Source organism: Ctenocephalides felis, unplaced genomic scaffold (assembly GCF_003426905.1).
Source record: "Ctenocephalides felis isolate EL2017-DRISC unplaced genomic scaffold, ASM342690v1 CF-g0.4_SCAFFOLD_03571, whole genome shotgun sequence".
Lineage (NCBI taxonomy): Eukaryota > Metazoa > Arthropoda > Insecta > Siphonaptera > Pulicidae > Ctenocephalides > Ctenocephalides felis.
In genome coordinates, this window is record NW_020539725.1 from 34,787,130 (window position 1) to 34,808,272 (window position 21,143).

Genomic DNA, 21,143 nt, shown 5'->3' on the forward strand with positions numbered 1-21,143 from the left:
TCTAAAAATACCTGCAGCAACTTTGTAGTGATCTGGCTTCGTACTAAATTGTTTATGTATTATGTATTGACTTAAATGAATTGATTAATTTGTGATATACATACTCTTCTATGCAATGGGCTGCTGTCAGCACTGTGTCATTTCGAATTAAACTGCCCCCACATATGTGTTGACCATAATATTGTAAGGACACCTATGAACGATTCATTTTATTTGTAGATAATTTGACAAATTTAATGACAAACACTCAACACTCACCAAAAATTCACAAATCCGTTAAGTGCCAACAAACATCAAAATTGTTGTATGTTGAGTGTTTGAATTGGAAAATGGGTTTATATTTGATATGGTTGAGTGTTTGAATCCTTGAAATTTTTCAAAAATTAAATAAGTGTATTAGATACATTTTTCTTATTTTTCATTAATATTTTTTTAAGAAAGAAACATCTCATGCTCACGGAGCATCAAATTTGAAGATCAACAAAAATTTGAAGAGTAAAAAGAAGTTGATAAAAAATTATATATCAGATTTTTTTAATAATACTTATTTTTTAATAACGTATATACACTTCTTATTTATACAATTATTTCGAATATTGATCTAAATTGGTAATTTTTAAGAATAGTATATATTATAGTTAACAATAATATAATGAACTAGAGTAAAAGTTTACTTTATTTTAAACTAAAATGATACCAACCGGAAATAAAAATTGTCCTTTGTTTGCAATTTCTCCACCAACAATTCTCGACTCCCCGTCATGTTTATCAGTCATCTCACCTGTATAATACAAAAATATATATGTTAAAATATGTGATTTACAATAATTCGATAATTTAAAGTGATCGCTAAGTATTATTCACTACTTAATATAATATCTGACACACACCGCATTGCAAAATCGTTGCAAGTGCAACTAAAATGATGCCATAATTAATCATTTTAATGTTGACATATGCCAAAGATATACGAAAAGGTATTTAACTATGCTTGGTGATATATTTGTATAATTTGGTATCAGCTTCGTTATCTAGAAGATAAATTCTGGTGTACAATCACAGTTTTCGATACTAATAAAACTGTATTTACCTTTAACACGCTTAAGTTCGATGATACAGATTTTATACTTATCGATTGCTTGACGCTTTGTATATATATAGATATATATATATATATTATATATATATATAATAATATATATATAATAAATCTAATTACTTTTTATCAATTATATTAATTATTTGTGATTAGATTTAAAAGATACACTTGTAGTTTGAGTAACAATGTACAAAAAGAACATGTTTGTAATAATTTTCATAAATAATCGGTCCTAGAGCCATAAAATTGTTCGAAATACAAAATTATTTTATACCAATAGTTCTTAATATAGAAAACTATTATTTTATACCATATAATTAATTTACTGGTTTCATTTTTATTTCTTATAATTTTTGTTGGCACCGTGTTCTTATTCATTAATTTTCAATTTTACAAACATAATTTTTTAACAAAATTGATTTGTTTTAAATCTTCAAATATAAATGGTAAACCTATCTAATTTACCTTACCAAATAAAAATTTTTATTACACTTTTTTATTTTCATTCACGCACAAAGTAATGAAATCGTAATACAGTTTATTAGATTCGTTCTCATTATGAACAATTATTGCCAAACGAAGAGATTACAAAAAAACAATTACAATTTTTTATTTTTTATATTACAAATATATATTTAATACATGTATTATATTATCTTAAATACTAAAATTGTGACTAAAAGTAAAATCATTACATGAGACTGCCTTATAATATAAGCATTATTTTGTGCATTTTTAATCCATTCTAAGTAATGTGACACATCAGTATAAACGCCTGGATTTTTACCACAGCCCTCTCCAAATGAAACAATTCCAGCCAATTTATTATTGCATACAAGAGGACCACCCGAATCTCCCTGAAAATTATAAATGAGAATTTAAAAAATAAACAAATATGTGTATACTCATAAAAATAATTGTAAGTTAATTTCACATTTAGAAGCTAAGTGAGTGAATCTTTCGAATATCATCTATTTTTATTGATTTGCCTGATCTGATCGTGTATGAGTATTTATCCAAAAAACGATATTTTAATTTATTAGAAATTTATTTTCTTACTTGACAAGAGTCCTTTCCTGGTAATCCACCGCAAAGCATGTCACTATTTAATAAATTCATATAAATTTTTACACATTCTGTTTTAGGAATGATTGGTATTTCTACATATTGAAGAAAAGGGCTTCCTGCCTGCGAACCCTGCAAATGGAAATCATAACGAAATCAATGTATCCGAGTTAAACTCGCAAATTTCCTAAGACAACTTTACGTTCGTGTTTTATATAATTTTATATTATTAGTAGATATTAAATCTTACCTCATATGTATCGCCCCATCCTATTACTGTACAATTGGTATGATCCTTTACTGGATCAGTGTTCAACTTTATTGCTATATCTGAAATAGACTTGTTTGATGATCCAACTGGTTTTACCTGTTGAAAGTAGATACATTTTATTGCTATATGATATTTAACCAAGGGCTAACACTTTGTATAAAGTGATGGTGGTGGCATTTACCTTAAGAACTGCTATATCATAATCAAAGTTTATATCCATGTTGAATTTTTTGTGTTTTATTATTTTTGTCACTTTCATTGAAACGGTGTTTGGAGATTCAATTAGAGTTGTTGTATTGAAAGCAACTGTGTAGAATTCAGGTTCATCTCTAAAAAAATTTACATAAAATATTAGAACTGTTTAACACGTTGGCAGAAGTAGGAACTAGTTAATTCCACTGTGTCAACAACCCCATTAGGAAATAACGAGGGGATGTTGACACGTTGTAGACACTCGCAGTCAACGTGCTAAATATATACTATTTTATTTGTTTTTTTGTCTATTTATTATAATTGCTTAGCTTACCGTACTTATAATTTATTTTAATTTTTCTTAAAATTAATGCTTAATCACTTATTTTTTTTATCCAATTTGAAAATATTTTTTTTATCATATTTGGCAATTCGCATATATATTCACAGAATTACTGCTTTTTTTTATAAATGCAGATTGCAATTTAATATAAAAAATGAAGTAATAAAAAATATACATACATGATAATACAGTGGGCTGCAGTTAAAACTGTGTCATTTCTAATGAGACTACCTCCGCATAAGTGTTTGCCGCGAACACGCAAGGATACCTGAATTAAATTTATTTATATAATTTTCTCAATATTTTTATAATAAAAAAACACACACACAGGCACATCATATTTATTCATTAACCTCAAACTGCTTCATAATTTTTGAAATTCTGCATTTGAGCAATTCTGAGCATACCTTGTTGATATTTTCAATTTTTGCTTGCCAAGATCTTATTTTTAATGAACGTGTCATTTAGAAAGCATTTGAACGCTTATTTCTATATTTTCTTTATTATTTATTACGATAAATTAATACACAAATAATTATGTTGCCTGCCGAATGTTATGGAACTGTCTATATTATAAAGGCGTTAAGGGGCACAACTAGTAGTGTGAAATTTTCAAAAAATCGAATTTTTCCATATTTCGATAGGTTATACCTTGAAAAACAACATACCAAAATATTAAATCGATATCTTAGATAGTTTTTGAGCCACAGCCATTTAAAGAGTATATATATAGTATATAGTATAACGATCATTTTATCAGGCGTTTTTCTCGAAACAGCATTTTCCGAATTTGCTGCAGTGATTACTCAAAAACAAATGATCCGATCACTATCGAATTTTATTTACATGCTCTATATATAGTTCTCCGTAAAATGAACTATCGATTTTTTGATCGGATCAAAAATCGAATTTTGGCAGTCCAAAAACGACCAAAATATTGGGTAAAATTCGACTTCTTTTTTAAAATGCCGCCATTTTGTCAATTTTTGATTTTTTTTTATTGTAGTTCATTTTACAGACAATATTATCTAGTTTAACGAGAAGTTTTTTTTTTAATTGCATCCACGTAGAAGACCGGAATCACTGCAGCAGTGAAGGGTCTTTTTTTCGCGCCGTTGGAGATCGACGATAACTTAAAATATATTTAATTTTTTTCTTCAAAAATTTTACTATGTATTCTCAATACATGTGTAAACATATTCTTATAATTTTGAAATGATTGATAAAGTATTTTTTTTTAATATAAATTCCCAAAAATCACCTTCTTTTTAGGCAGTTACACTAGTTGTGCTCCTTAAGAGTATATGTCACATCACATTAATTGAACTTGAGCTTCAAATTAACTTAAATTTTCTCAAGACCATATTATAAATTTTCACACTCACTGCAAAAGAAAATTGACCTTCCACTGCAGGGCTTCCTCCAACAATTCTTGTATCGCCATTCTGCTCAAACCCGCACGTTTTTCCTAAATCACCAATTAGATGAAAAACGTTTTTTAATTTCAAACTTTTTATAATAAAATTTAAGGTTTTAAGTAACTTAATATTTGAGTAACAATATCTAACTCACCAATTGGTATATTACCACAAATAACGCAATAGCAATGGTGAATTTATGCATGATAAAATTAACTTTTGCGAACAGACTGATATCTAATCTATTGTCTACATTATTTATATATTTATACATTTATCAATTGTAGATAATTTATGACTTTAGTGGAAATAGGGAATTTTCGATAACTCATAATTATTGAATTTTTATCAATAAGTTATAGGCGGGCGTTTATCTCTATTTGAGACTAATATGATATTTTAATGATTCTGCATCTAAGTTAGTTTATTGTTATGGTTTGTGGTTTTTAAATTAAATATTAATTTGAGAGGATATCATGTAGATCTTAATTATGAAGTGTCTAGGTTTCAAAATACAAAAAGTTCATACTACACCAAGTATGTATAGTATGAAATTGATTATTTTCCTATTACTATGTGAACTTTATCTTGGTAAAAATATCATAATAGTACGTAATAATTTTGGTTATTTTTAAATTAATGGAGTTATAAAGATTTGTGTTAAAGAGTTCAAGCCACTGTTCTGCGTACGATAGCACTTTATTCAAAATCGGTTCGGTTGAAATATGAAAGTATTTAGTAAACAAAATTATATTTTCAATATAATAATTGAACTTTTTGTTCTCTAGGTTTGATCTTAAAATTTTCATCCATCTAGCCATCTGGATTTTATTATAAAAAGCAATTTTATCTGATAGTACTCTGAAATTTGATTGTACTTTGAAAAATTACCTGTTGCACAATTATATCAGAGAGAAAATAAGTTTTTCATTAATGAGATAATGAAAAACAAAAAATGAAGAAGTAAGATCTGAGTATTGAAAATATAATAAAATCTGATTACTAAAATTAATCCCTGACAAAGAGAATTAGAGATAAATGCACTTATTATTATTGATGCACGTGCAATAATGAATTAGGGAATTCCAAGACAAAATGATAATAGTTCACCTCTGTTTAGTTATATTCTTCCACTAATTGTTTCCTGCCTCTCCTATGTAAGTCGTATGTGATGTTTATCTTTTTGTCAAGTAGTATTTGATATCAAAATGCCAATTATGTCATCAAATGATTAAATAAATATAACTAAAAACGCTTCATTTATTCAATAGTAAAATGATATAAAAAACGGAATTCTGAAATGATGAAATTATAAAAAATCTGTTGGCACAGAACCAATTGGAAGACTTCAAAAATAGTTTTTTTTTAAGTATTTTTATTTTATATTTTGTAGTTTTATTAGCTTTCCTATACAGTTTATTTTTTGTAAATCTATTTGCTATTTTTACGTTTCAAAGTTATTCTGATTTGACATTAAAATAGATAAATGTATTTACATATGTATGCGAGTCAAAATTTACTTTTTTGTCGGTATTTTTCAAACAACACTGTGTCTGTGACAATTTAAAAATCCAAAAGCCATTCAATGATACTAGATAAGGACTTTTGATTAGTATTGCGCGTCGATTCACCAAAAGTTTCTTTGTAATTAGTAGATAAGAAAAATTTTCCGTCAACTTTTTTTGCTAAAATTCCTGAATAGATTTCAGAAAAAAATTATAAAAAAACTGTTCGAAAATCAACGGTTTGGAATCGGGTCGTTAGAACAATCCTTTAGACCCAAAATTAGAAAATCCTTTTGACTTTTTGAGCCTCTAAAATTTCGAGTGTAAATCAACATCTCGAGATATTATCATGGGTTTACAAAATGTTGTTTAATTATAAAAATTCATGTAAATGTTACAAGTTGTTAAAATTACATTTGTTTTACATTCACTTTAAAACAAGTATAAAGAAACATGAGTATTTTTTTATTTTATTTTTAAAGATTAAGTATGTAATAAATTAAATTAATACAGATACATGTATAATATATTTGTTTGAAACGTATCAATTAGAATGGCATTAATTACTTTTTAGCGAAGGCGTAAACTTAGTTATCAAAATAAACAGTTTTATCACTCTGCTAAATTTGAATTACACACAACGGGAAGCAAAATGACACTTTTACATCTAGTTTCCAATAGTTTACTTAATTAATATTTCTAATCAATCAAAAATTATCGTAATTGTGTCATTCAAATATTTATGAAAAATAAAAACTATGATATAAATATAAATATTTAGGTTCATGTTATTACACTTGTTACTCTCATGTATATTAGAAACATTTTGTTTGTTATCGGTTCGATCCGTCGATGTAGGAGTAATAGTATTTGAAGTCCATGTAGGGATAAATGTATTTGAAGTCGATGTAGGAATAAATGTATTTGAAGATATATAGTCGCTTTCCTCCAGCTTAAGTATAGTTGTATTGATCCAATTATTATAATGTGATATATTTGTGTAAACTCCCGGATAATCTGGATGTCCGCAATATACACCCCAAGAAACAACTCCTGTTAAGATTCCGTCGCATACAAGAGGCCCGCCAGAGTCGCCCTGAACAATAAATAATAAATTTACAATTTCAATACAATAACAATTTTTATGAATTTATGATGTTAATTATAATTCCTTTAAAGTAATTTTCTATTTTTGCAAAATATATAACTATTAGATATATATGTACATGTGCGTATGATGCAGCAATGCCCCCAGACATTTCGGTAGCTAACGTCGAAATAATAAAACGATTTTTCCAGTAGAAAATACTCTATTCAGAACTTGAATTCTTAGAATAAAATTTATCTAAAACATGCCCTATATTAATCCAAGTAAACCCACTTGTTTAGTCACGCTTACTTATATTTTACAATAATCACTAAACATTTTTATTTTTTGTATATCTCACGTGCTATCCTGAAAATCAATCCTTGTTGGATTTCCCATACATATTTGTAACTTCACTGACTGATAAAAAGTACATTTGTGCATTTGATGGTTCCATGAACTTTTTCATAGGATATAATCATTGCGAAATATCAGGATTTGCATACGTGGGGATATAGCTCAGGCGTAGAGCGTTCCACTTTCTTGCGAACTGAAAGGTCCCAGGTTCAAATCCTGGTGTCCCCGTTATTTTTTTCTGCTTTTAATTAGTTTTCAATTGATTTATTTAAGTTTTATATATATTTATGAATATATCTTAAATTAAACTAGTGGTTATGGCATCGTGCCCTAAGGCAAATTGCTGAAACTTCCCATACCATAACAAAATGATCGAGGAATATTGAATGTTTTCAAATAGATTATTATAAATATTGTAACATTGTCTAATTATTGTATTGTAGCATTGTAAAATTTAAAAAAAAAAATCCGAAAGCAATTATTTTGTTAAAACAAGCAGAAAGTTCTTTGAATCATTCAAATCTGACGCTTAGTTCTCTCAAAAACTGCAATTTTTGCACATTTAGCTCTGTATCTTCGAAATGGCTAGACCCGCCTTTGCCAAAAACTAATCACCTTACCTCTCAAACATTACAAGTTGAATGTTTTTTAGATCATTCAAATCGAATGCTCCGTTCTCTCAAAAACTCGATTTGTATTTTCTGCACTTTTTGCCCCGTATCTTCGTAACGGTTAGATCTGTCTTTGCCAAAAACTAATCATTATAGCTCTCAATCAATAGGAATCGAATGTTTTTTGAACCATTCAAATCGGTTGATCTGTGCGCCCGAAAACGTGGACGAAAAAATGCGGACGTACAAAACACACACACACAGACACATAAATTTTTTCTGAGGTATGCCAAAATGTTTAGAAAACGAGAATATATGCAAAAATTTTCATTTTCGATTTTTGGCCCATTACTATAACTACCCTACGGACATTTAAAAATTACAAATCGCTTTACTTAGAGCGGGGCTAGATGAGCAAATTTTTACTTAAACGGATGTAGCTGTTCAATGATAAGTATCAATAAATTGCTAAATACCAAAAGTGTCAATAGTATTTTTCGGTAATAAGTAAAATTTAAGAGCTACAGTAAAAAGTCAAGTATGCTCAATGTATCCCATAAGTGTTTAGTTGATATTTTAGTTGATCACTAAAAAATTATAATAAAACCATAGGTTTAATGTCGATTAGTGATGAAATATAATAAGTGTCTAATAATCAGTTCTTTATTTATAGTCTTTATTGACGAAGAAAACAAAGCTTATAGTAATTTTCTTTGAATAATTAACCAAAAATAGAATCAACAAAACAATACCGTATCTTAGGAATAATTTCACCACTATATTCAATCTTTTTGTTTAAAATAATTATTTTTTTATATTATTACTCATAGACTTAGCTTAAATCTTTAAAATAATAATTATTTTTTTGGAAATTAATGGTAATTGCCTTACAATTAATGACAGAACAAGTTTAGCAACTATGCTCAACTAACCCCAACTCGGAGTTATTAATAGCTTGGTTTAATAATGTGTAATAGTGCGGTGTATTTTTGTGTAAATAATTTTCTGTAAGTATTTATCATTTTTCTTTCGGCATTGATTATAAAATAATTTACTTGTTCCAATGAATGACGGTCTCGACACTCGACGAAGACCGAAAAGTATGGTTAAATAAAGCTTATTCACAAATGATTAATTTTTTTTTTTGCTAGGTGTTACTGCCCTAATCAGCATAACTCATCAAAATATTTATCAACACCAAATTCACATAATTCAAAATACATTTGTGCGTTTGATGGTTCCATTGACTTTTTCATAGGAAATAATCATTGCGAAATATCATGTTTCAAGTATGTGGGGATATAGCTCAGCCGTAGAGCGTTCACCTATAATCAGAACTGAAAGGTCCCAGGTTCAAATCCTGGTATCCCCGAAATTTTTTTTCTTCAGTAATAAGTACTATTTTTTCAATTGAATTATTTTGAATGATAATCAATTAATTATTAATTAAATTCGTTATTAACAGTCCTTATTGTTCTATGAGTTGTTATGATTTAAATTAAAATATGTATGCATAAGTGTGTGTATGTATGTTGTAAGCATGTTTGCACTTTTAGTAGGATTACGAGAATCATAAAGTATAATTTTTACCGAGCATGCATTTCTGCCTCCACCTGGAAAACTGGCACACAACATAGCTTCTGTTATGGGACTTATTCCGGCGAATAATTTTGAGCATTGAGCTTTTTCTTCTATGTTCACTTCGACTTTCATAAGGTGCTCAGTGTGATGAACCATCAAATGCATTCCATTGACTTTTTCGTAGGAATTAATCATTGCGAAATATCACGTTTTACGAACGTGGGGATATAGCTCAGCCGTAGAGCGTTCACCTATAATCAGAACTGAAAGGTCCCAGGTTTAAATCCTGGCATCCCCGAATTTTTTTTTCTTTAGTGATGAGTACTATTTTTTTAATTGAATTTTTCTGAATGATAACCAAATCATATGCATCAAATATGTATGCATAAGTGTGTACATGTATGTATGTAAGTACGTTTGTAAGCATGTTTGCATTTTTAGTAGGATTACGAGAATTATAAAGTATAATTTTTACCGAGCATGCATTTCTGCCTCTACCTGGACAACTGGCACACAATATAGCTTCTGTTATGGGACTTATTCTGGCGAATAATTTTGAGCATTGAGCTTTTTCTACTATGTTCACTTCGACTTTCATAAGGTTCTCAGTGTAATGAACCATCAAATGCATTTCATTGACTTTTTCATAGAAATTAATCATTGCGAAATATCACGTTTCACGAACGTGGGGATATAGCTCAGCCGTAGAGCGTTCGTCTCCAATCCGAATTGAAAGGTCCCAGGTTCAAATCCTGGTATCCCCGATTTTTTTTTAGTAATGAGAATTATTTTTCCAATTGATTTATTTTGAATGATAATTTTAAATTCACTCTTAACAGCTCTTATTGTCCTATGAGTTGTTATGATTTAAATTGAAATATGTATGCATAAGTGTGTGTATGTATGTATTTTTTGTAAGCATGTGTGCACTTTTAGTAGGAGTACGAGAATTATAAAGTATAATTTTTACCGAGCATGCATCTCTGCCTCCGCCTGGAAAACTGGCACACAACATAGCTTCTGTTATGGAACTTATTCCGGCGAATAATTTTGAGCATTGAGCTTTTTCTACTATGTTCACTTCGACTTTCATAAGGTGTTCAGACGGTAACTTGATGGCCTTTGATTAAACAACAAAATTTTATATTAGACATGATAAATGGCAAAAACAATGTGGTATATGGATAACTGCAGTTGAATGATCGTTGAGTTGTAAACAAATATTTTAGAACATAACATTCAAACATTTTTTCCTACAAATGGTTCTTCTTACACAATATGCAAATGAATATTTTCAATCTAATGTTCGAAAATATTGGTTAAGCAATTACATTGAAAAAAATGTGAAGGCAATGATTGACTCAACAACGCAACCTTTGGATCATTTTTAGAATTTAGCTAAATATGTTTATTATTTTATAAATTTATTTATGCATATGTTTTATATAATAAATAAAATATTTACCTCGTTTGTTGTGCCCCAGCCTGAAACCAAGCACGAAGTGTCAGGTTTTAAGGTTTCTTGATTTCGCACAAGTATAGGTGCCGTTTTGTTTGAATATTGAAATTCACCCTTGATCTAATAAATGAGAGTCTAATGTGGTCATGCACTTATTGACTATTATCAATGTGGATTGTAAAATTTAAATAAAAATATTTGTCGTCTTTTAAGTGATCATAGTTATAAAATTATGTTTGCTGTCTGTAGTATATTTTTGACTTATATTGCACGTGAAATTGTGAAATTGTATTTATTATTTTCACTTAAATGTATTGATTTTGTGTATTTATCTTGAATTATGTATTAAATCATATTACTTAAATGTATTATACATAACTTTTAAAGTTATAATATACATATTTCATGATAATATAATTTATGTGCCGATTCTACCGTAAAATAGACCAATGTTATGGCAAGGTTATTTTACGTAGAGCTTTTCGTATAAAATGGTACGAAATACTGTCAAAATGTTATGTATTTCTTGTACGATCTTATGCTATATGTATACTATATATTGCCGATGCTCTACATTGTGAATCATTAATATCATGTATATGACTTTACTTTTGTTTTAGAAATATATTTTGTTATTTAGTACCTTTATTATTGCTACATCGTTCTCCACTAATATCGGATCATAAGATTCATGTTTGATTATATCTTCGACTTCAAACCGAGTACTATTATGAGATAATTTTGTAGATCCTGTGACAACAAAAAGATATTGACGCTCATATATGCAACAATGTGCCGCAGTTAATACGAATCGATTTTTTATAATGGTTCCTCCACAGAAATGACCTGAAGGTGATCTTAACGATACCTGAAAAATAAATTATTCTTAAGATACAATATATTTTTTACAAAATATGTACCAAATTGAAACAATGAAATTAAAGTTCTTTTTCACTCTTATTTTCACATTTTCTTTACGTTAATTCATGAAAATATGTTTTTGCTCTACTATGATTCGGGAGTAACATTTTTTTCCCAATTTTCTTATGTATACATGTAGTATATGTACGTACATGTATAATGATTTGGTATATTTTACAAATTATTCAAAATTTTGGACATATATTAGAGCTTTATATATCACCTGATATGGAACCTGGGTAATATCAACTTTAACTCCGCCAATGATTTTAGTTTGAGATTCAGTTAAACTGCTAAGGCGTATTTCCAAGCACAATAATAAACCTACAATTATTTATCATTAAGTGACTGAGAAATTTAGTTACTATAAGATATAAACCTATATTAGTTATTATAAAAATCATACCAAAATATGTGACAATTAACTTGTTTCTATCCATATCTGGCAAATTATAACATCACACTTGTGATTTGAATCATTTCAAAAGATTAATGTTTCTTCCATATTCATAAAATATAACTGCGTTAATCGTATAAAGATTTTATAACACCAATGATATCATTGTAAATTGACATCAAATTATTTATATTATACTAATAAAATATTCTTTTATCTGTGTTAAGTTGTTTATTAGATATATAATGTTTAAATAACTTTATGTTGAATTGATTGTTCGAAAACTATTGTGCGGAATTTTTCCATAATCAGAAATACTTTATTTGAGATTTATAAAGTAAAAACAATACATTTTTTCTCTGGATGATATTTGTGTTTAGAAAAAGCATGCTTTTAAGAAAAAATATCAAAAGGTTTTAAAATATTATTCACGAGCGGTACTTTTTACCAATTTCCTAATGTATATATTTATATATTTATTTTTAAACCTATCTTCTGAGTTTTTTTCACTTCATCTAGGTTCAACTTAGGTTCTACTTTTTAAATATTACTTGATTCAAATCTAATCAGTTTCAAACAATTAACATAAATAGTTTATTTTGAAAATATATCTTATTTTAAATAAGTTTAATTATCTAATGCTTGCCAATCTTAATTAAAAAATGTGGCCAATGTGATAGTTTAAAAAGACACTAAGTAAAATATGCGCAAATAGCGATTTGTTCATATATATTATGTCCATTAATAAACAAATGAGTTTTGTATATCTTTCAACGATGAAATATATGGCTCTTTTATACTATTTATATTTATAACTATTTATATTATTTATACACAATTTTATACATCCATCTAAGGATTTGCAGAAGGTAACAAATAACTTTGATTTATAATTACAAATCATGATTCAAAAAAACTTAACTAATATATTAATCACTTAATCACTTACAGTTTTTTGACATACTAAACGTTTTACAAGTAAAGCAGTATGATTGGATTGGAAACGCGAGGATATTTCATGCATGGAATGAAATGTCCTAACTGGACTGTATTCGACAAGATACAGCAATACAAAGAGATTTTGGTGTTAGAAGAAAAAGACAGAGAAGTTTCCAGGTATGAAAAGAATAAACTTGAACGAGGCGAAGAAAGACAGTTAGCCAAAATACGAAATACAGTAAGAAATAAACAGAACAGTTTAAGAAATTTTTAGAAAGTGACCAAAGGAGGGTTTGGTCAACCTTAGCAAATCACGAACGTATACAACGTGCATTCGGAAACCATAGTTCGGCGGTTGTGTCTGAATATTTACAAAAAGAAAATGATCACAAACGAAAACAATTAGATCTACTAAAATATCGTAAAAAACAGCTTATGAAAAGTTACAGATCTTTAGTTTCGAAAGCGAACGATTTGGAGGATAAAGTTTTAGTTGAACGTGCTGGTATTAAAACTGCTATCGAGAAGAAAAGACAATTATTAGCATTGAAGGTGCAAAATAACAGTATGAGAGTGATAGCAGCAAAATATATCTTTTATTCTTATGAAAAAATTCTAAAAATCCTTAAGAAAGATGAAACGTATTATGAGATTGCTCTAAATAGCTTAACACGAGATTCTGTTGATCAATCTAATTTGATAGTAGCAGCCACCAAAATGGGGCAAATTGCTACGGAGCATGTAGATGATCTTAAAAACGAATATGAATCTATAGAAAATGATATTAGGAAGAACATGGCTGTTAGAAACCGGACTTTGGTTGAATATAGAAAGTTGCAAGAAGATTTGGATAAAAATATTAAGATCTTGCTTCCGCCTGGCGAACAAATTTACGATATTGTGGAATCGGAACCAGGAACGCCCCCCGAAGCTCATCTAGACGTTGAGCTAAATAATTTCAAGACTGTTCTTCATGAACTTGGTCAAAGTATTGGAGTAAAAGCTGACAAGGAAATAATGGATGAATGTAGGCGTAAAAAGTTCGTAAAGGAACATTTGAAAATAAAAACTGATGATTTAAAAGAAAAGGCCCATGACTTAGCAAAATATGCAAATAACTCTGAAATATTATTTGGTTTGGTGAAACATACATATAACCAAGATAAAATTGCATACTTAGAGAAGAAGAAATCACTATTATCGTCAATAAAATATGAGAACCAAAGACGTGAAAATGCTCATAAGTTGAATAAAAATTACTCTGAATTGTTATTGGAATCTCGTAATCGATTTCAACATATGAAAACCTTGTTGACAACTGTTGGTGACGACAAAGAAATAGAAGAGTCAGGTGCAAAATTACATTCACATATGCCTTTAGTATCAATTACTCACACACAAGATCTAACAGAGATTAGAGGAGAAAATACTGAAAAGTTTGAAGACTTGTCACAGGTTTTCACCGAAGTTAAAACAAAGCTCAAATTATTACATGACAATTTTGAACCCCATGAAAAATTTAATACATGTGCAGAATTATTTTATGATCGGTTGACCAGAGAAGATTTTGCATGTGATCAAGAAGTAAAATTAGATCTTTTGGAGGGGATATCATTTGAGGACGCTTATATACCTACAAATGCATCTATTAAATTGGAAAGTGCTCGAATAGTTAGGGATAATACTATAGACGAACTAGTGGTAGCAGCACAAGAAGCTAGGGCCAGAAGGCGGCCAGGATTAATTTTCAGAAAGTACTTAAGAGAAGAGAAAAGAAGAAGAAAACGTAATACATGTGCTTTGTGAAATTCACAAATATGTAATTAAAAAATAACATTAAAAAACAATAAACATCAAAGTACAGCTTATAAGAACTTATGAGTTTTAATGAAACCACAAAGTAATTCTACATAATAAAATTACATAATAATGTGATCAAGAAGTAAAATTAGATCTTTTGGAGGGGATATCATTTGAGGACGCTTATATACCTACAAATGCATCTATTAAATTGGAAAGTGCTCGAATAGTTAGGGATAATACTATAGACGAACTAGTGGTAGCAGCACAAGAAGCTAGGGCCAGAAGGCGGCCAGGATTAATTTTCAGAAAGTACTTAAGAGAAGAGAAAAGAAGAAGAAAACGTAATACATGTGCTTTGTGAAATTCACAAATATGTAATTAAAAAATAACATTAAAAACAATAAACATCAAAGTACAGCTTATAAGAACTTATGAGTTTTAATGAAACCACAAAGTAATTCTACATAATAAAATTATATAATAATGTGATCAAGAAGTAAAATTAGATCTTTTGGAGGGGATATCATTTGAGGACGCTTATATACCTACAAATGCATCTATTAAATTGGAAAGTGCTCGAATAGTTAGGGATAATACTATAGACGAACTAGTGGTAGCAGCACAAGAAGCTAGGGCCAGAAGGCGGCCAGGATTAATTTTCAGAAAGTACTTAAGAGAAGAGAAAAGAAGAAGAAAACGTAATACATGTGCTTTGTGAAATTCACAAATATGTAATTAAAAAATAACATTAAAAAACAATAAACATCAAAGTACAGCTTATAAGAACTTATGAGTTTTAATGAAACCACAAAGTAATTAAAAATAATTAGAATATTACATTCTGCTGATAATAGTGTTGTTTAATCTTTATATTCACTATATTGAATTAGTTAATGTTTGTTTCACACAACTGAACGTGATTATTAGTTAGATTTCTTTTATTTTAATTTTTCAAATTATATCTGTAAAACATATTTATATAACCTATCAGTTACCTTTTAATATTTAGAATGTAAAACAAAGAAACTTAATATGAATATTGCTTTTAGAAAATTTCAGCTTTGTTAAAAACAGATATTTCTATATGTAATTATAATTAATGTTCAATGTTTCTATTATTATTTAACACATAACAATAGTTAACTGATTATTATTATCCAACGAATTCATAAATTTTGAAGTCGGTTTATAAGTTTGAAGTTTATGATAATACATTACCGTCTCCTAAGAACAAGATTTTGAATCACAACATTAAAAATAGGTAATTTTGCTTAAATCATGAATAAATAAGACAATTATGTAACATAAAACGATATTTTAATGGTTTCATTTCTATATAATTTACAAATAAAATTTTTATTAAATTATGTTAATATACATAACAGTTATTATTATATTTTTTAACAAATTAAGTCAAAATCAATTACGTCTCCTTAGTGAATTGAGTAAAGCGAACTTTAAGCGAAATTTAAGTTAAACTACATGTTATTATATTATACTTTTGAGATAACAAAATCCAAAGCAGTTTTTTTTTCATGTGAACTAATAGACCGAACAGCATTTATTAGCTTTTCTTTGCTGTTTTTCTAATTTAAATAGTTTTCTGAAGAATGCTCCTGGTTTTTTCCTGGCGGCGACTTGCGCGGCAACCAGAGCCAATTCATCTACAGTATTATCCTTAACGAACTGAGCACTTTCCATCTTAATTGAGGCATAACTGGGTAATCTGCTATCTTCTATTACGAGCCCAGCCAATAAATCTATTTCAGCTTCTTCTATGCCACCATCAATAGTTTCCATCATGGCTTTGCTGAAGAACACTTCTGCAGTCCTGGCTAATTTACTATTAGGTTTGAAAGCGGAATATAAAATCTTTAATTTTTCTATATTTATATTCATCATAGTTTCACTGTCTTCCCCTTCTGGAACTAACGTCAAGGGATTCCTACCTGGGAACGCTTTGAGAGAAGCTCTTCTCATTTTAAAAAATACTATAAGATCACCATGCTCGTCTGTTACAAGTTGTGTTTCCGATTCATGTTCACCTTTAATCGAAACATTTTTCAGTACATTCCACATGTGTCTGAAGCCCTTTCGAATAGATAAAAGATCACTTGCTTTAGAAATCCTGTCTGTTCTTATCTGTTCAATTTTCTTTTGGTGACTCCTAATTTTTCTCAAAATATCTCGTTTTGTATTCAAGTATTTTATTTTATCTTTATTGTAAGTATGAGAGCAGATGTTTAGTATAACTTCCAAGTGTAGTTTATTTTGTAATAAAGTTTCGTGTAAAATTATTGTTTTCTGTCTCATATCTGTTAAGCGACCATGTTGTTTCACTTGTAAAAGTAGTCTTGGATAAATGTGTTCATAGCCAGATACGAGAGCTTCCTGTTGTACTTGGTTCAGTATTTTTTCCATAAGCTTTAACTCGCCTAGTACCGAATCTTGTGCTGCATCAGTTATTGCACCTTTATTTATATTATAATCGTCAACATCGGTAGGGACTAATTGTTTAACGGAATTGTTCATTCGGTGCAATACTTCGGTAAACTTTCTTAGTGTTTTTTCACGCTCAATCATATTTGATCTGATACCTTTCTCTAAATTATCATATTCAGTTGATAAATCATCGACATATTCAGTCACCACTTGACCCATTTCAGTTACTGCTAATAGCATTTGTGATTGATTTCTACAATCGGCTTCTAAACAATCTAAAACTGAATTATAATATATTGAGTCCTTGTATAAAATTCTTAATATATGAACATAGGTTTCTCGGACACTTGTGGCTGCTATTCTTCGCATAACTGTCACTTGTCTTGCTTGGCATGTTTCTTGCATAAGTTTTTCACCTGTAGTTTTGATACCAAATTTTTTCAATATCAGTAAGTCTTCAAGTTCACTTGTTTTCAACACAAGTTGTTTGTACCTATCCATAAGCTTGCGTTTCTTATATAAAAGTCTGTCTTTAGTTTTTCGTTTCTGGTCAATCAATTGAATCAAAACGTCAGTGAATGCTTCTGGTGAGTTTCTTCCATAGGCCAATTGTATTTGACGATGTCCACATAAAGTTGACCACAATTTATGTTGATTTCCAAGCAAAGCATTTCTCAAATCATCTTGTTTTTGTTTCGCTGTCTTACGTAGCTCGCCTAATAATCTGTCCTCACGTCGTTTTATAGTGTTTTTAAGATACTTTGTTACTTCACTATCTCGTTTCTGTAGATTTATAGCTTCTTTTAATTGCTTCACTTTTCTTATAGTTGTCCACCTTTCATCTTTCATGCCGTGTATATTTTGACCTTTTAAGTCTAATCCTACCATTTTGAAAATAATTAAAATCCTCTTTAGTTTAATTTAAAGTTATGGGAATTGTTATTCAAATATTGGAAAATATTTTATATAAAATCGTATTAAAATATTTTTGAAAACAAAATTATCTGTACATAATTGATTGTCATATTTTTGCAATCATTGTCACAAGTGCAACTAAAATAAAAGTTATTCAAAATTTATGAACATTATTTGTCATGTTGATATAGATAAGGAAATGCTAGGTGGAATAAACAAAATTAATAAATATGCGTTAATATATCTAAACATACAGAAACAAAAAAATGGAAGCTCTGCGAAAGTAATTAAAAATTATTTGTTTATAGGTCTTAATATTGGTAGAAATTTGATTAGTAAACCGATAGTGTTTAAATGTTTTATTATATGGAGTTAAATTATATAATATACTTTCTTATCATGTTTATTTTTTATGGTTATTTGCATAGGATTACACGACTTATGGAAGATTTCTTTATTTTACTTAATAGGAACTTAATAAGAGCAATACCAATAAAATCCAAAATTATATGATTTGTTCATTAAGGTATTAGGTACAAAATAATAGAAATAGGTAATTATATTAATAAGGAGAACAACATTTTCCGTGTAACATGTTTTCCTTTCTCTTCCTTGCCTCAATCATAAACAATTTTCTGAAATATGCTCCTGGCTTTTTCCGGGCTGCAACTTGAGCCGCAACTAGAGCTAATTCATCAACAGTATTGTCTTTAACAAATTGAGCGCTTGCTGCATGGACAGACGCATTATTAGGTAGCCTGAGATCTTCTATTATGAGCCCTTCTAATAAATCTATTTCCTTTTCTTTTTCGTCCCAATCAATGGTAGCAGACATTTTTCGACTAAAGAACACTTCAGCTGCCCTAGCCATTGAACCAATCGGTTTAAATTCTTTAAATAAGACAGCAAGTCTTTTGTTAACTTCATCCAATAAATCAATTGAATTTTCACCTTCAGGAATAGAGGTTATTGGAACACGGAATGGTTCTACCTTTAACGACCTCCTTTTTGCTCTGACCATTAATAGAGCAATATTTTCTTCTGAATCTGGATCTGGCGGGAATAATATATTGGACGGCGGATCTCCTGGTGCTCGTATTACTTTTAGAATGTTTGATAAGTGATTTAAACCATTTCGGATTTTTAATAACATATCACCGTTGCTTTTTTCCTTTTCTCTTAAACTTCCTATCTTTTTTTGCTGATTTCTTGTTTCTCTTAATAAAGAACGTTTTCTTTCCAGGTATTCTATTTTCTCTTGATTATAAGTGTGAGACACCAGATTCAATATAGCTTCCAATTGTAGTCTAGCCAAGCGCATTTGTCTATATAGCTCGGTTGTATTTTGTGCCAAAGTTTCCAAACGTTGTCTTTGCTGTTTCTGCGTCAATAAAGATGGATAGATATATTCGTATCCTGAAGCTTTTGTAATTATTTGGATGCCAAGTAATACTTTGCTTACATTTTCTAGTTCATTTGACAATTGTTTATCGTGTTCAATCGATTCCAGTGCTTGTTCATTTAGAATCAATATATCACTATCAGATCTGACAATCTTCTTGAATGCTTTCGTCAAATTGTTTAATAAGTCCGTATACTCTCTAAGAGTCTTTTCGCGTTCGCGCATATTATATTTAATACCTTGTTCAAGATTGTTACATTCCACAGTTATGTCATCTAAATATTCAGTTACAATCTGGCCCATCTCCGTTACTTCTAATAGCATTTTCGATTGATCATAACTATCCGCTTCCAAACAATCTAGAACGGACTCATAATATATCGCGTCTTTTTTCAGAACTTTTAAGACTTTGATATAAGTTTCTTTAATACTCGTAGCCGCAATTCTTCGCATTTGATAATTTTGCTTTTCTAAACAAATAAAGGTCATTTTTTTCTCTAGAGGTGTTTTGATGCCAGATTTTTGCATCATAAGAAGAATATCTTGTTCGCCTTTTTTAAGCACCAAATTTTTATATTTTTCCATGAGCTTTTTTTTTGTTGTAATTATATTTATCCTTTAGTTTTCTTTTGTAATCGATCATTTGATAAAGATTTTCAATAACATCTTCCGGTTTGTTTCGGCCTTGCGCCAATTGTATAGTACGATGCTCGCCTAAGGTGGACCACATACGATTCTGATTTCCCAGCAGCGCATTTCGCAGCTTATCCTGCTTAAGCTTTGCAAGCTTGCGCAGATCACCGAGAGCTTTTTCTTCGTGACGTTTATTTTTAATCTTTTCATAAACTGTTACTTCTTTATCTCGATTTGCAACGATATCAACATCTTTATATTGAGCGACCTTTTGAAAGTGGTCCATCTGCTATCTTTCATGCCATGCAGCTTCTGACCGTGTAAATTAAGGCCAATCATTTTGATATGAAGCTTTGAAGTTTCTATTGTCAAACTAAAATTACCATCAATTATAAAATTAAATATACGAGTACTAATTTTTAAAATAACACGAAAAATATATCGAATTAATATTAATATAGATATATTTAGTTTATTTTAAATTTAAAAATTTAAAATATTTCTGAAGAATAAAATTTTATGAAAAAAAAACAAATTACGATATGCAATTTTGTTATTTAGCACATTGTGTTATGATAATTGAAAACTTGAATTAAAAATACATTATTATTAAAATTAAAATACATTAAGCAATGCTTTTTGTGCCCTGTTACAAATATATTTAAGTTATATATATTATATATATAATATACATATACAGAAT

General features: G+C 29.0%; 3 protein-coding genes and 2 non-coding genes across 5 annotated transcripts in view; 3 read left to right on the forward strand and 2 right to left on the reverse strand.

Annotated features, from left to right (window-relative positions):
- The window catches only part of LOC113385959 (serine protease 30-like), an 8,140-nt gene extending 3,726 nt beyond the window's left edge, over positions 1 to 4,414 (reverse strand). The window contains exons 1-5 of the mRNA XM_026623777.1: positions 4,356 to 4,414; positions 2,617 to 2,764; positions 2,415 to 2,531; positions 2,159 to 2,296; positions 1,795 to 1,956 (exon numbers count right to left, since the gene is read on the reverse strand). Of these exons, the coding sequence (XP_026479562.1) occupies positions 1,795 to 1,956; positions 2,159 to 2,296; positions 2,415 to 2,531; positions 2,617 to 2,764; positions 4,356 to 4,414 (624 nt within the window). The remainder of the gene's footprint in view (positions 1 to 1,794; positions 1,957 to 2,158; positions 2,297 to 2,414; positions 2,532 to 2,616; positions 2,765 to 4,355) is intronic.
- A 1,537-nt stretch (positions 4,415 to 5,951) lies between these two features.
- Positions 5,952 to 12,063, reverse strand: LOC113385961 (trypsin-1-like). Its single transcript, XM_026623778.1, has 6 exons — positions 12,058 to 12,063; positions 11,632 to 11,856; positions 10,995 to 11,108; positions 10,500 to 10,649; positions 6,698 to 6,989; positions 5,952 to 6,082 (listed from the first exon to the last, which is right to left on the reverse strand). Exons 1-6 carry the CDS (start codon positions 12,061 to 12,063, stop codon positions 5,952 to 5,954), a joined length of 918 nt encoding a protein of 305 aa, XP_026479563.1.
- On the forward strand, positions 9,244 to 9,320 carry Trnay-aua. The gene is given in 2 exon segments: positions 9,244 to 9,279; positions 9,285 to 9,320. It is a non-coding gene; the product is annotated as a tRNA-Tyr (tRNA).
- Positions 10,217 to 10,293, forward strand: Trnaw-cca. The gene is given in 2 exon segments: positions 10,217 to 10,252; positions 10,258 to 10,293. It is a non-coding gene; the product is annotated as a tRNA-Trp (tRNA).
- A 1,231-nt stretch (positions 12,064 to 13,294) lies between the features above and the next one.
- On the forward strand, positions 13,295 to 15,383 carry LOC113385962. Its single transcript, XM_026623779.1, has 2 exons — positions 13,295 to 13,461; positions 13,524 to 15,383. Exons 1-2 carry the CDS (start codon positions 13,295 to 13,297, stop codon positions 15,049 to 15,051), a joined length of 1,695 nt encoding a protein of 564 aa, XP_026479564.1. The 3' UTR covers positions 15,052 to 15,383.
- The last annotated feature ends 5,760 nt before the right edge of the window (positions 15,384 to 21,143 follow it).

Bases quoted from the DNA above. Each gene is read 5' to 3' on its own strand.
- LOC113385961 (XM_026623778.1), bottom strand. The intron at 10,650-10,994 runs GTAAATATTTTA...GTTTAATCAAAG, and splicing joins GCTGGGGCACAACAAACGAG to GCCATCAAGTTACCGTCTGA. The intron at 6,083-6,697 runs GTAACAAGTGTA...AAATCTATTCAG, and splicing joins TGTTTCTAATATACATGAGA to GAATTTTAGCAAAAAAAGTT.
- LOC113385962 (XM_026623779.1), top strand. From the start codon at position 13,295: ATGATTGGATTGGAAACGCGAGGATATTTCATGCATGGAATGAAATGT. The intron at 13,462-13,523 runs GTTAGCCAAAAT...ATTTTTAGAAAG, and splicing joins GAACGAGGCGAAGAAAGACA to TGACCAAAGGAGGGTTTGGT.